Below are 17,061 nucleotides of genomic sequence, written 5' to 3'. Positions count from 1 at the left end.
ACACACACAGCTGGGTTTATTTCCAGACCACTGGTTATTTTGTTGGCATGTTATTGTTTTTTCTCCCACAAGTTCAAAGGCTGCTTGACATTCAAAGGTGAGAATGTCCCCATGAAAAAAACTGCTCCCATTCCGTTTTCCATAAACTGGAATTCCTGGGTCCCCACAGCCACCTTTTTCAATTTCTGAATAATAAAAAAAAATATATACATATTTGAATTGCTATTCTAATTGTTACACAGAAGTATTACATTTAAAAGTAAGTTCTATTTGCCAAAAAAACCCACAACAAATATTTGCTGCTTGGTTCAACTATGAAAAGTTGCCTTTTTGAACCTACGCAATAAATATTACTGGATGAAATTACTGATAAATACATCATGTGGATCTATTCAAAGCCACAAAGTATGATTACTATAGGAAGTTTTGGAGCTAGTGTGTGTTAATGTAACCAGTCTCCCTAATATTAGTTTGTGTAGCCTAGAATTCAATCATACATTTGCACAAAATAAATTGCCTGTTCCATTATTGTTGTTAAACATTAATATTTAATGTCCACAAAAGTAACAAACAAAATAATAGTACATACACGTTTCAAGAATAAGGCTCCTATAAAATAGCATTACTAGAAGTCTTTAACTTTTTCGGTTTTTGGTTACAACATATTTGAACTATTTCAGTAGCATTTAAAATTTAACATTTAAAGAAAGTAATTCATCTGATGAGCCATAAAGAGCATTCATTTTTTTTTCCAAAAGAATTTCCACATTATTTTGCATGACTGAATTGTGACTTAAAAAAAAAGAATGCTTAAAATGGGAAGATTTAACTCTAAATTCTGCAGGAAAAGCCAAAAATTAAGATATAAACATCAATAGTGAATTTACTTAAACATTGTGACAAAACATTCTTTTTAAAAAATGCATTACATATATGTTTTTTGGGGGGGAAATGGGATTCTGTCAGCAGTCCATAGTTGCCAAAGTAGCTCTTATATACAGTTAGGTCCATAAATATTTGGACAGTAACACAATATTCATAATTTTGTCTCTGTACGCCGCTACAATGACCTAAACGCCCCCAGAAAGCTCTTTGGTACCTTTTGCAGTATGTTTGGGGTCATTGTCCATCGATACTGTGAAGCGCTGCCATATCATTTTTGTAGCATTTGGCTGAATCTGAGCTGATAGAATAGCTCTTTACAATTCAGAATTCATCTTACTGCATCTGTCAGCAGTCATATTTTCAATAAACACAGCCATGCACAGCCATACACTCCCATCTCATAACACGGGTTTGGATCATGAGACATACCATTTTTTATGTGGTATGGTTTGGATCATGAGACATACCATTTTTTATGTGGTATGGTTTGGATCATGAGACATACCATTTTTTAAAGCAATGGTCTAGTCCTCAACATTGTATTTAGTCTTTTTTTTTTTCTGCACTCACATGCATTTTACTGCCTGCAAACTGGAGCATACATTTAGTTATTTGAAATAGAAAATGAGAAATTCTGTCTCATTTAAGCCCCATTTTCCTGCTTCTACTGAAACTAGTACATACACTTCTTGCACATGCTCAGTAGCATTCTCATTTAAGTCATTAAAGCAATACGCGTTTTACATGAAAAGAGAACTGGATTGTTTCTGAGAAGTATGAGCTGTGTTATTTAACGTTAAGTATGTACAGTATACATACAATGAACTCCAAAAAGTGTAAGGGCGTGCTAGGATATTAAAGTAAGACACTTAAAGTATGTTTTTGAGAAAAGCCATTAATCGTGCCGACAGATGTTTCATCCACATGCATCTCTTAAGTTATGTATATGCTATTATTGTTTAATTTTCTCATCATTTACCATTGTTGATTGTATTGCCATATCACGTCAAACACTTTTCGAAAATGCACATCATTCTGTTTGATGAGTCGTATAAAAGAAAACAAATCGGTTTGATGAAAATCGATTAATATTTTTCTTAAATGGTTCACCTTTGCTTCCACTTCAGGCCATCACGTAACTCAAAATGTTTGCTAATCAAAATCCAATTTCTGTTGTGGTAAAACTAATATTTTAAACCACTAGCTTTTTATAATAAACAAGCATGAGAAATAATAACTCCAGTAACATTAATATTTTTATTTGTATAACTCATAAAAATTCTAATTTTCTAAAACTAATTGCTCCCATTCTTATTTTCCATGCCTGTTATTAGAAGCATACATTGGTTTTAATATAGTTGCATAGTAATAGTGGTACAAAAAAATAAAGGTTCAACCTTCCCAAGCCATTTTTAATTGTGCTGATCTAGATTAAGGTAAATCTAAAAATTCTAAAATAAACTAAATAAAATAAATGCTGAATGACTTTATAAGCAGTGAGAACAAGCCCTGGAACATCAACTTTTAAATTACTAAAAGTATGACTGAACACACGTGCCAAAAATAAAAACTAGTTTATTTGTCTAGTTTATAAGTCTCCACAGTATTTACAGTCACTGTGTCCAAAGACATTACACTCCAGAGCTTTATAGACCTTACTGTTAAAGAGTTTCCTTCTTTTTTTAAGATAGAACCAATGCTTTTGTAATCTTGTCAACTGTTCTGTCAGCGGTGTGCAGATTCTCCTTGGAAGGGCTTCACATTGACCTTAAATGTGTTTGTATGTTGTGATGATGATGTGACCTTTAGGTCACTCTTTTGTAGGATAAATAATTCTGATTTATTGAAACGCTCCCCATTGCTAAAATCACTCATTCACCTTATTAATGCTGAAGCCCTTCTTTTTACACTTCCCAATCAAATCTAATCTTTCAAAGGAGTTGGTGTTCAAAATTGAATCACATATTCTGAATGAGTCCTTTAACAGGCATGGTGTCAGGAACTGACTTTGCCAGGACCTAAACCCTGACTTGCAGGTTACTTGTCCTCTCCCTTACCAGCACACCAGCCTGTTTTTCACAGTTTAGCCACAGCTTTGGTAAATTTTGAGAGTATCCCATCAGGTCCCAAGGATTTGTCTGTTTTTACTTTGGGGAGTTCAAGCAGAACTTCTTCCTCTGTACCCACCACTGTCACATGCCACCCTATTTCTCATGGCTAACAAGGGTCCCTCACCTTCATCTCCCTCTGTAAAAACAGAACAGAAGTATTTATTTAAGCAGTCGACTGGATCATTATCCTCGTTTATATAACTCCCTTCATTTGTCTTTAGTGTTGTAGTATTATTATTATTAACAATAGACATTGTATTATCCATACTGATGTCTAGGTTATTAAATACAAATTAAAGGATCTAGAATAAAGCCATGTGTGTGTGTGTGTGTGTGTGTGGGAGAAACCAGAGGTAAGATCTGTAGACTGTGTCTGCTGTGTAGTCTATTACAGGGTCTCTGCAACTTACTATGTGTGTCTTTTTTACCCTGTGATTGACCTTAAGGACATTGCCCTTTGAAAATTAAGTGTTTTTGTTAGTCCCAAGGGAAGGACATCTTTGTAATTCAACAATAAACCATATTAAGATCAATGACCTAAAATGTCCCCCCTGCTTGCATAATCTACGCTTCTTAGAGGTTTTTTAATGAAATATCAAGGATTTTGGAATTATATATCCCACAAAATATGTTTCTGTAACAAAATAAAACTGTGATGAGAAAAGGAATAGAGATTTTTGCTCCCTTAACTGATGTACTCTTTTTTTTAGTGCAGCAAGGTGGGTTCTATGCATCAAAAGGCTGAAGGGCAAACCTATTTTGTTTTGAGTTATCATCCCAGCAAAGCAATGGAAAAACCTTCTAAAGAAAAAAAAAAAGGAAATGATGCTGAAACAATCTTTCACAATGTTGTTCAAGGGAACAACTCATAAAACCCTCCACTACACTACTACTATGATGCATTCATCTGTTACACTATCATTTATAGAAGACAAGATAAGCATTTGCAATGATGGAGTATATTTTGTACTGTCAACATGGTCTTATACCTGCATACCTTAAGTCAAGAAATGTCAGTTCTGAAGGACAGAATAGTTCTCTTTAACAAAGCAATAATAAAGCATGTCGGCCAGATGCATTATAATACAAATAGACTTTTGCCAACCATGAGGTCAAAATCGAGCCTTACTCAGCTTGTTCAAATGAAATGTTGCTGATTTTCCCGATTTTAATTCTAATTTTTATTACTATGAACTGCTTATTTTATAGTCTAAAAGGAAATTTAGCTAACAGAGATTGAGTGACTCAGTTTGTAAATTAACTGACCATGAATGACACTAAAACTGCTAAATCCCAATTTCAGCTCCAACAAAAGATATTTTTTATCAAGCTCCTACTTCTTGTCTTGTATTATTAGGTTAAAACAGTCCTATATTAGTCCAATCAAAAGCTGATGATTGTTGACTTCACCTTAAAGTCTCACCCTGAAAATCTGGTTAGAGAACATTACATTCTGTCCATAATTTCACGTTGACTGGTGTTCTAGATGGCAGGCGAATACCTAAGTACCAAAGTAACCTTGGTGAATGCTGAGTGGCTTAGATGGGGTAGGTAGAGTTGTCATTTTGTTCTGTCCTATGTTAGGAACAAATGCATGCAGGAGGAGGCACTAGAAACCCTAGGGCAAGCCCTATGTATAATGTATTTAGTGTCTGAATGGCTTTTGCTGACATGCCTTTCCTGTCGACCTCATTTATCAATAATTAACATATTAGAAATAATTTAACAGCATTCTTCTAGAATTCATATTTTAATTTTCAGTTATTATGAAGCAGGCACACCACCATACACAGCACATATAATCAACCTTCATTCCAACATTTTGATTTAATGATTCCGTCAGATAAAAAAATAAAACCTTTAAACTCCATTTTGTAGGTTAATTTATTTGGAATTGTTTTATTTCTTAATCAAAGTACATTTTGCCAAAAAATTGTAACTACTATAAAAGGTTTTATTTTTTTGTGATACATATTAGTATTAGAACATTATGGAGGTTAATCTACTGTGTCACCCTATACCATGGCTCTTTTTTTCTATATCTTTACTGATGAATAATGTGATAGGACACACTGTTTACCCTATACATATATATATATATGTGTGTGTGTGTGTTTCCCTAATAAAGGTGCAAGGTAAGTAAAGGAGTGTTACTTAAATGTAACTATAGCAAAACTCTAAAAATGTAAGTGAATTTAACTGGAATACATTTGCTTTTGATGACGTAGTCAGCGGCATGAGTAAATGTGATTTACAGATGTCCTATACATGAAAATACATCTTTGAAGTACATATATATATATATATATATATATATATATATATATATATATATATATGTAACAGGTTAGAAAATTTTATTCTAATCAGTTTTTGAGGGACGAATCGAAAAAAAATATATATAGAGACCATATGTTCCTACTGAGGCAAATTTCTAAGGAGTAATATCTGCTAACATCTCAGAAATCCCTTTTAGCATTTACGCCTGAACACCTGTTGATAGAATACATTTCCACAAATCAAGTTTGTGATATTTGACACAGCTATTTAAATTTTAGCAGGGGGTAAATTAAAGGAAACATTTCTCTTTTCTATGCTGCTGTGTGCCAGTTTAAAAGCTTGAAATGTATAGCAACATTTTCCAAATTATTTTAACCCAATGAGTCGTGAGAAACCTGCATAGGTCACTAACATGGTAAAAGAACGAAAGCATATTTTCCTAAAATATTATAGTTTTATTTTTTTTTTCTGAAAATAAATAAGCTATTGATTTGTTAGCCTGTTGCGTGATTTTTTCTCTCATTGATTAATGTATTTTGAGTAGCAGCCTGTTTATAGCTCCCTAATGCAACATTATTTGGAAGTGAGTTCATTAAACAGTGGGCATGAAATGAGTAATATTGTGTAAGCTTGCTGTGTCTCACTAAAGAGCTTGGTGACTCATTTTGCAATTTTCTGGGACTTTTTTTTTCTTGCAAAACAAAAATCAGTAATTTCTCTGGTTGTAAAACAAAAAGCCTAAGTCATTCTATTTTGCTTCCAGACGCAGTTCAATAATAATTTTAAGTAAAATTAGTTCAATGTTATATTTCTTCTCCCAGCAAAATGTAAAAATGACCAACATTATACATTGTTTCATTTTATTTAACCCCTTAATGACAAAACCCGTACACGTACAGGCTCAAAAGTGTTTAGGGACCGCCCATTGTCCTTAAGGGGTTAAAAAAGGGCAAAATAATAATTACTACATTGCGCAACTATATACATATATAAATATATAATTTGGCCCTGTAAATGGTTTCAGCAGCATTCATTACCCTGGGTGCAATCCTCAGGCATCTAACATGTGTATCATTTCTTGTGTGTGTATGTACTTATGCATCCGTGTTAAAATGTATAAACCTTTTTATCTTTTTTTTTTTCTTTTTTTTTTTTTTAACAATGCTGACTTTCATTTTGGTGAGAGAAACCTTTAATGCATTTTAGAAAGTAACAAATTGGATTTCAGTGTTCAACATTTGTCGTTAACTCTTGTTAAATAGAATAATTTACATATGAACTTTATATAAAATTTTAAGCACTTTACTTCAGGCATTGTGCATATGGTGCATTTTCAATTTGCCATAAATCATATATCTTCTGTTGCACAGATGCCTATTTATCCGACTCATATTTTTCCTTAAGCAGTTTTATAGGGTCCATTTAGCTATCTTACATTAGAAAGACTTTGATTTGTTTTCTGATTTCTAGTTTATGATCTGGCTTATGAAGAATATAATTTTTATGGGTATTTATAGACATCACTTAAAATTTACCTGCGACCAGCCAGCAGAATATGATTTTGGTTACTAAGCTTCAATATGGCATGTGTATTCTTAATGAATACAGAATGTTTGATGAATATTCTCTATAATGGATGATAAAAATTCATACTACAAACTACTGTAATAATTTTAAGAATCTAATAAAAAAAAATGGTAAAAATTACTTAACAAGTTTTCAAGTAGCTTCATGTATTAAAGGCGCTGTTCCACCTACACTGTGAAATATAATACTTATATACTGGTGAGTTTCCGTAAAATTCCACTTTTAAATACCAAACAATGAAAATTATTTTTTATGCACAATTTTAAAGGCGGCTTAAATATAAATTACAGTCACATTCAGGAATGGACTAGGGATTAAAATTGTCCTTGGCTCTTTAAAATCAGTAGTTAATAAATGATGTGCGGTCACTTGCTGGATACACATAGCCTCTTACTCCTAAACGTTTGCAGCATGGGTCGTGTATATTCCCCCTTGAGGGATGGAGGTAGAAGTTCCTAATGACATTGAACGTTATTCCTCCCAAACTTGGGGCTTTAAGGTTCAATCAATAATATGTGAATCTACCAAAAATACATATTTCTTATAAGCAGCATTAACAGTAATTATGATTTCATATAAACCAACTTCAGTAAACTTCCCTATGGTTCCATTTCACTTGGAACATCCACTCTCAAGAATATGTGGCTCATTGAGTATCTTTAGTAATCACTTTAATCGAAAAAGCTTTCCTCTAATCAGGCTGTTCTGAAAATTCAAACTACATGAAAGTTTTGAGGACAGATTGTTTGAACTTGAACTTTAACACAGTCATTACTAACATTGGGCAATCATAGAATTTTAATGACTAGTATTATTAGCCAAGTTACTTTTGCTGGCAAAACTGAATATTTCTTGTGTCATCACATTGCACAAAATAAAGTGACGGAAGTAAAGACATTATTTTACTGGCATTTTGTTCTTTTCTAATTAAATAGGCAAGTATTTTATTGAAAATTCTGTTTTACATCTCTGTTCAAGAAGCCGCTCTAATTTCTTCCATAATATAAACATCCTATTCATTTGGGGGACTACTGTACCTCGGGGATGCTGCCAAACACAAATCACATTTTTTGCAATCAGTGAGTGCTATCAAAGCTACAGTCCCAGTATATCAAATTTGTAAGAAATAACACACAAAAGTGATGTCCATCACCCAAAGTTTGCCTGAAAATGTCAAAGAAAGATTAACTTCCTAATTATATGGGGTATTTCCAAGACAGACAAAGAAATATTTCAATATTTTAAGGCATTTTTTCATTATGAACATTTAGAGTGTAAATGTAAAATGTGAAAAAATATTTTTTTATCATGTTCTGTCATATCTTGAAATATGTTTTTATCATGTTCTGTCATATCTTGAAATATTTTTTTTATCATGTTCTGTCATATCTTGAAATTTTTTTTTGGCATGTCAAATGATAGCTTGTTGGGTGGTTTGAAAAAAAAAGCCCTACTTGTCCTGAAGAACAAAATATGTAATGTGTTTGAACTGAAAATGCTAAACAAGAAAGAAGAAAAATAGAGTTGAAAAAAAAGACAATAAAAATCCTGAAACTGCCTGCATACCCAAAAGTAAAATAGCCTGCGTCCGTAAGAGGTTAAATGAATTTACCTGTCTTATCATTTAGAATGATTTTAAAATATACCGAAGCTGTACAGTAGTTAACACATCTTGTTCTTATTTTACATGTAGATATTTACTTCTAAACCATTAGCATCTCTACAGAAAAGAATACGACTTTTAGCACATTTTATAATAACATTTTTATTAACCTGCATTGTTTAATTTGCATGGGCTCCAGGAATATATCGCCTTTGAAGCTACTGCAATGAAAAATATCTTCTGTCAGTATTTCATTATTAAGAGCTCCCGGCACTTTTAACAATAGTTTAAAATCCTTCCATAAAAAGAGGCAGCATTTGACAAACTACAAGACCAGAAGGACTTGCCTGACACAGAGAGAATGCACACATTAAAAGCAGTAAAGAATAAAGATGTTAGTAACGTCTTCCTGTCCTTTACTTGAACTGCAGAACAAAAATATAAATAAGAAATAACTCAACTGCATTTGTGAAAATTGAGGACACTACTAAAAATTCCCAAATAAATTCCAGTCACTGCTGTTCTGCATTGACACAGTGAATTATTATTATTATTATTATTTTTTTAAAAAAAGGTTGTGTATTATTTTGCCCGCTACACAAATAGCCCCGATGAACTTAATACTGACCTTTTGTTGTTAGATTTTATTATGGAGAAAATATGGTTTTATTCAAACCTCAGGCACTTAAGTGACTAAACAATGAGTGAATATATGAGTTTTTAGGTTGGAATGTCACAGGTTCTGTCTACTCTCTATAAAAACAAGGATGTATGGATTGTTCATGTTGTTTATCCCCTGGTACTTTAAAGTAACTGCAGAACCTAAGGCCATTTCTCCCTTCTTTGTGTCTATATTTGAGATTTCAAAATAAATCCCAGTAGACTGTGACATTTGAAGCATAAAATATTGCTTGAAGACCAACCGCAGCTCCCTGTAGCTTTTCTCAAGTCAACATATATTATCTATCTCAATATTTGGTCCTGCATTTATATTAGCAGATCTATGTAAGCAAACAAAAAAAAAATTACAGATTTTAGCGAATATGAAGTGTTTTTCACAGGATTGACATAGAGGCATAAATGTAAAAGATATGGAAGCTAACGATCAGTCAGCAAAAATGATAGAAAAGGCCCCCCCTGGACCAATAGGGAAGGGGGTTATGGCTGCTAGCCCATGCATGATGCTGCAAAGGGGTCCACCATTGGTTGCAGCTAGAAGGGTTAAATGATTAAAGTAGGGGAAATATGTCTTATCTCTTTCCCTGCGACATCAGTAAGGTTTAGCCGATCTGTCTCACCCACCCTGTTTGGTTTGGTTAGGTTCGTATGATGTATAGGCCATTGAGTATAGATGTGGTCGATGTTTTTTTCTGTGCTAGTATTTTGATTTTGTCACAGTCGCGGTCTGGATTTTCCTGACGAGTGGAATGACGAGTGGACAATGGAATTTTTGCCCAAGGTTGGACTCTTTGTCTCAGTGCTATGGACATAAACATTTACTTGGATCTACCAACATGGTAGATGGTAGTTGGAGACCATAGTAATTCTAAAATGTTTGCTGTAACTAATTAGTGAAACTAAAAAATAAAATAATAATTTAGAACAGAAACATGTCCATGTCAATAAATTAGGTGCTCAACAATCCAGTTTCTTTTTTATTTGTCTATTTTAAAAAAAAAATGTATATGTAAATACATATGATCAGACATTATTTGATATTGGCAGTACTGTAGTATGGTAAATTTTATAATGTGACACAGTATGTTTTTCATTGTATGTGTCTTTGGTTTGTGAAAGGAGCACTCCAGTCCTGTTTTCATGCCAAATGCATAATGGAAACCACTTTACACATACTCTGGTGTAGAGGCCTGCGCGGGACTGCTTTTTTAATCCCGCTCCCTCAGATTTTTTGCCCAATCCCGCCTGCTCCCGCAATGTGGGTGTTCCACTCCCGTCCGCTCCCACATTTGTGGCCAATCCTGCCTGCTCCCGCCACATTTGTGGCCAATCAAGCCCACCTCCTTACCTGAACTGCAGATTTCCCGCGCAGTCCCACAAGGCTGCCCTTGAGTTGCTCCCTCACAGCGTCTCTTCTCTTTCCCCGCCCAGGAATAAGGCAGAGTCACGGCAAGTGACATCACATCACATGACTCCGACTTGTTCCTGGGTGGAGCAAGAGGGAGCAGCGAGAAGGCAGGGATTGCCGGGACCCGCAGGTACAGTGCCTGACCACCCGCTCCTGCCCGCAACCCCAGAAAGACCACACGCAAGTTTTTTTCCTCTACTCTGGTGTATATTACTGCATACATATTAGTGCAGGCATTCTTTAGTTATTTGAGATCTGCTATCTCCACCCCAAGCTGTGTCTAATGAAAGCTGGGAACACACCACAATATGCTTTTTGCACATGCTTAGTAGAGTGCAATCAAATGGTGTAGCATCAGCCAATCCCGTGAATTCCGCCTGAATGCTGTGCTAGCATATGTGCAATTGGATACTGCTTCAGTGACTCATGGGAATGCTATTAACACATGCAAGAGGTTACATACCAATGTTTCTTGGTTTCAGTAGAGGTGACCAATAAGAGGTATCTCCAATAGCTAAACAATGCATGCTTCAAAATTCATGTAGTAAAATGCATTGGAGTCCATGAACAATGGACCGCAACATGAATTAACAATAAAAATAGAATCTGGGGAACTAGTTCGTTCCTTTAAACAAATGAACCTCAAGCAATCCCTATCTTTTCTCTGAATTTTTAATCACACAGTTTGTAAGGCAACAACATACTGTAATCATATATTACATTCAACAAAAGACATACCTTGGTATAGAGCTTTAAATCCTGGTGAGCCAATGCTGTCATCCGACTGTAAATGGAGCCACATCTGGTTACTCATACTAACAATGAGATCGGGCACACTAGAACCTGTCAATCTAATTATTGGTAGAGAAAAAATATGAGTAAGCACCTCATATGCTTGGGGAAAAAAAACATAAAAAATGGGAAGGCAGTGCATGATATGGATGTACAGCCTGCAAAGTGTGTTCCATACATTTACTTGATTAACATATAAATTAGTACATATAAATTATCTACATGTTTACAGTTTAATCAGACTTTCACAATTTGTTATATTTGTCTAACATAAAGTTATTGTTTGTTATATATTTAATTTTTACAACAATGTTTTGTGTTTCTATTATATTGCAAATGTACTGATCTCTAGTCATCTCTAGTCAGCTCATGAAGGACATAGATTTAGTTTAGAGACATGGGCTACTAACACGATGACTGGTTTGCAAGGTAAAATTATCAGGAAAGACTAAATGATCTCAATATTTATAGCTTGGAAAATGAATGGGAGAATGGAGATATGATGGAAACATTTAAATATTAAGCTATCTTCAATTTATGGGAATACCAAGAACTGATTAAGGTCTGAGTCTTTATATAAGGAAAAATGGGCAGATTAGATGGGCCATTTGGTTCTTATCTGCCGTCAAATCTATGTTTTGAAGACTAAATATACAGGCATTAATAAAAAGTACATATGGTGTTTTAGTAACATTGTGATGGAAAACTACACTCAATGACAAACAAAAAATAACAGTCAAGAACAAACACTGTAGCATTTTTTTTTATGCATCAGAACATTTTATGTTATAATACTGAGCGCCGCACAAGTATCACAAAGGTGAAGTTTGATTATCAAAAAAGTTAATTTATGTACCATAATACGAACATAATAGTGTCATAATTTCATCTCCTTTAATGTAAGGCCTTGTAAATATTTTCCAATGTAATTGCTTTATGAGCTTTTGAGTAAATGGGATCAAGTTGTGATAATAAATTCTGTGGAGGCTGTGAATTAAAGTGTTGATTAGAGCTATTTATAGGAGACGGAAAGTAAGTAAGAAAATCTTTACCACGTGTGATGCACGGCAGAAAAAAGGATTTAAGTCAGTAATTCAACACATTCAGATGATATTTTAATATATTCTTAGGTATTACTGTCCAAATGATTAATCTGCTCTTGCTGTTACATTTTGTTTATACTGCACCTGCACATTCTCTAGCGGAAACGAAAACGGAAAACTACAATATACAAAACTGACACTAACATTAATGTACATTAAGACATACGAGTACGGATGGAGAAAAGAATCCTGCCTACAGTATGCATAATTTTGGCACAATCAATATGATTATTTTATTTCAATAACCAATACCTAACAGAGAATTATTTATTGGTTTTCTGCATTTTTTCTAGAGAATGTATACAATTATTTGTCTAGATATAACTGTTTTATAGTAGGCAATAAAATATGAGACATTCTTGTTAAAATGTAATGGTATGAGACCACATTAAAAAAATGACACTATTCTTCATGATTTGTACATACACATATAAAACAGATCTTGTATCACCAACTTTCCCACCGTCTCCTATGGTTAGGGTATCATATCCTCTCTCGAGTTCAAATACTTCAAAAGAAAGCTTGATCACCTGTTAATTCAAAATAAAACTCTTTTAAGACAATGATATACACAAGTCAATCAGCCTTATCCTCTACAAAATATTTGTGGAATAGCTGAATTAATTCAGAATTGAATGTTTTATGCCCAGTTATGGAAGATACTTTATGTGGGTAAAGCTTTCAATATCTTTTATTGGATGTGAACTAAATAGCATGACAGCTGAGAAATTGTCTCTCTCATTAGAATAAATACAGTATATCATTCATTACTTCATGATAGTATAGACAGTTTGTAATTATATTATTTAATGACTATATCACGGCACGACCATCAGAGGGCAAGGTCTTGATGTCCACTGAGGGTTTTGAAGGATGGGAAGTGACTAGGCACCAATTAGAGGTTTTGGTGCCAAAATCTAAAAAGTCTGACGTCACTTCCGGTTTGGTGGAATCCGGTTGCCATCTTGAGTGTGGCAAGACAGTAGCCTATAAGTATAGGTTCCTGCAGTTCTTGGTCGCACAGAGGTGGGTGGAGGTCTTCCTCTTCTCAGTGCTGGCTGCGGCGGCTGATGGAGGTGGGTCTCCCTCTCCTCCATGGCGGCATCTGCAGCTGCTGGCTGATGGAGGGGGGGGTCTCCCTCTCCTTGGTACCGGTAATTGAGGCTGCTGGCTGATGGACGGGGTCTCTCTCTCCTACGTACCAGCGGCTGCCGATTCAGGTAGGTGACAGACTATAGGTATACTAACAAAAATATCTAAAACATTTCATTAAAATCTTCTATGTCCATGTTTGATGAAGTTAAATTCATGTCCGCATTTCCTTTTTATTATACTTTATAAGGGTGTTATGATAATTGCTCCCATGTTAAATTTATAAGGTGGGCTTCTATTACTTATTTTAATTTGTAAATATTTCTTTAGTGTATAAAACTGTAAGAAGTAGAAATATGCAAAAGTAACAGATGTACTTTTAAAAAAGAACTGACACCATGGCAGCTCATAACCAAAATAATTTATTGATACTACCTACTGTATATCTTATGATTTTTCCCGGGTAGCAACAGAGGTTGCGCGCAGAAATCTCTCAGCTGCCATTTGACACCAGGGACCCTGGAGCACGGGGGACAACTCTAGGGATGCATCATTAAGTCGGTGGGGGGCATAAGGCATTTCAGGGTGGCAGATTGGCAAAAAGGGGGGGATAAGGCATATCTGGGGGCAGAGTGGTAAATAGGGGGTATAAGGTTTATCAGAGAGGCAGAGAGGCATATGAAGGAGGCAGAGTGGCATATCAGGGAGGCAAGGAGGCATATAGGGGGGGTATAAGGCATATCTGGGGGCAGATTAGCAAGTCATGGGGCAGATGTGCATAACTGGGGGGGCAGGTTGGCAAATAAAAGGAAATAAAAACAAAAAATGCATTTTTTTCAATCATAGTTTTTATTAAATACAAAAAAAAAATAGTTTACATGTGAATGAATAGTTACTAAAAAAACTTTTTTCTTATAGGGTAGTCTTATATTCAGGCTTTTTTCTAAATGAATATTCAAATCTTGAGGGGTCATCTTATAATCAGGGTCGTCTTATAATCGAGCAAACACGGTATTATAGATCTCATTTCTCATTCTTCCTGGCAATTTATTATGACTGAAAGCCCCCAATGTTATATATATATCTATAATCTATTTTTACTTGTGTTCAAATGTATGTTTTATTTACTGCTAATGTTTCCATAAGCATACATCATTGGCATAACTGCACATTGTCACAATGTCACTTCAATTTTCATGGGTCTATCAGAGGTTTGACAAGGTTATTTTATATAGTACATGTAATACATATTGCAGCTCCATTAAGAAGTGTTAAAACATTATATTTTTGTAGATATAGTCTTTTGGGATATGTGTATATGGTTGTGTGTGTGTAAGTCACTGAGATGGACAAAATGTGAATCACCAAAGACTGAGAGGCATGCATGACCTACATTAGTGAGAAAACATGGACGCGGAAGGGCCAGAAGCAAGATGTTACATGTAATTACTTTTCCAACAAAGATCAACATTGAAATAACCATTTTCTGTACATTATGTTGCCTTTTGAACCAATCCATTATTATTTCATATGAATACACTGTATATAAACTGGGCCGTTTATATAGAGGTATACCTTTATTCTAACTAAAACTGCAGCGTGCCCAACATGCCTTTCGCCAGTGTAGGTGCTGGCTCCATCAGGGCTAAACACAAGAAACTTGCATTTTGGGTTAGTCCCTTGTTTATCTCTGCTGCTATTATTAATAACAATGTTGTAGTATAAATTTAAAAAAATCTAGATAATATTCTTAATAATGATAATACTACCTCCTTCGTTCTATAGACCACTGGGGGGGCGGCGGTCCGCACCGGGTGCCACTCATCAGGGGGGTGCCAACTTGCCAGCACCCCTCCAGAGACGGACAGTAATGTCCGCCGCTGGAGGAGCAGGCTCGCAAGGGAGCGGTATCGGAGGTCTTTAACAGACCACTGGCTCCCTTGAGCGATTTTAACCCGGTTCAAGGATCTCCCTTGAACCCGGCTTAAAATCACTCAAGGGAGCCGGAGGGAACTGACTGCCCACTAACCCGATAACCTCATCCGGAAGATGACTTTTATTCGCAAATCAATTCCCTTACACTTTGTGAATTCCATGGTCTTTAATGCTGTACATCTGAGTAAATTACAATGAATTGTCCACACTCTTCTGAGTCTATAAACTAGTGTCCTTGCACTAGATCATAGCATATCGGGACTATGTTGTATTTTCAGGAGTGCCATAAACAAGCAGATATGGTAGCTCAGAAGATCCAAAAGAGAGTCCAATGCTTTTCATTTTACACTTCATCAGGGTAATTTGTGGTCGGGTCCCGACTGTCTTAAATCATGTATATTTTTAATTTGACCAATTGTATGCCTAATATTGTTGTTGCTGATTTTAAAGGTTTAGGTACTTGATAATGTTCAAGATACTATAGCAGGCTTTATTCTTAATCGACCACACATATATCATATGTAAAATAAAAGAAAACAAATATAAATGTACTTTATTCATACCAAACAAATAAGATATAAAATGCAATAAAACTTCCATAAAAAATTCATAAAAAAAATAAAAAATACTTAATCCTTTATAAAAGTGTCACAACACTATAATGAAGATGCATTCTTATAAATATCTCCTCTCCTCCAGGTTGGGGGGGGGTCCAGAGCAATCTTTGGCACCAGGGCCCCGTGGTTTCTAGGTACACCCATGCTAACATACATTGTGGATTCAATGCAGATTGTATATGGCAATTTGGTATTTTTCATTGCAGTCAGAGTGTAGGTTCTCCTTTAGGTTTGTAACAAGTATTTTATATCCGATCTCAAACCCTCATTAATTTCCATAGAATCATTTTAATAAAGTTTTAAATTGCAGCAATTCATAAAATCAAGGTATTTTGCACATTTACTAATTAGAACACTGATTAAGCAATCAAGACAGGCCATATCCTCAAAATAACACGATATACAGCAGAATAAAAATTGTAGGATTTTAAATTTATTTCCCAGAAATTACAATAGATTGATTAAAAGGACAGTATGTTCCATAAAACCTCAGCGACAAAGAATGCATTTAAAAGTACTTTGTAAGTATTATAATATGCATTCTTTAGCTGCCCACCCCCTTGCTATCTGCATTGGGTGTCACTGGCAGGAAAGCACTCCCTTTGAAATCAATAGGAGTGCTTTGTAAGACCTTAAATGTTTTGTAAGCATGGGAGGAGACAAATCTATATAGAGTCTCTTATAAATACATAATTCCTAAAATATTTTAGTGGGGTACATTAGAAAAGAATATTTGTGCAGACCACATGCTTCACAACACGCTGGTGGTTCCAGTTTGAAAACATAAACCGGCAGATAAATTGTATTTTACTGGATTTACAGCTCCACAATTATTCACCAGTTTAAAGTAAATGTTAAAATGTGAAAGAACACAGCTAGCTCTAGAGACGAATACACTTATTATATTCACATTCACAATCTGGTTTGTCGGAGAGAATCGTGATTTGGTTGTTTTTCTTTTGCATATGCG

General features: G+C 34.8%; 1 protein-coding gene across 1 annotated transcript in view; it reads right to left on the bottom strand.

Annotated features, from left to right (window-relative positions):
- Positions 1 to 17,061, bottom strand: part of CSMD1 (CUB and Sushi multiple domains 1) — a 645,996-nt gene that overhangs the window by 156,098 nt on the left and 472,837 nt on the right. The window contains exons 11-13 of the mRNA XM_053459630.1: positions 12,874 to 12,977; positions 11,291 to 11,403; positions 3 to 185 (exon numbers count right to left, since the gene is read on the bottom strand). Of these exons, the coding sequence (XP_053315605.1) occupies positions 3 to 185; positions 11,291 to 11,403; positions 12,874 to 12,977 (400 nt within the window). The remainder of the gene's footprint in view (positions 1 to 2; positions 186 to 11,290; positions 11,404 to 12,873; positions 12,978 to 17,061) is intronic.

Source organism: Spea bombifrons, chromosome 3 (genome assembly GCF_027358695.1).
Source record: "Spea bombifrons isolate aSpeBom1 chromosome 3, aSpeBom1.2.pri, whole genome shotgun sequence".
In the NCBI taxonomy this organism is placed as follows: Eukaryota; Metazoa; Chordata; class Amphibia; order Anura; family Pelobatidae; genus Spea; species Spea bombifrons.
This window is presented reverse-complemented; position numbering and strand designations above follow the sequence as displayed.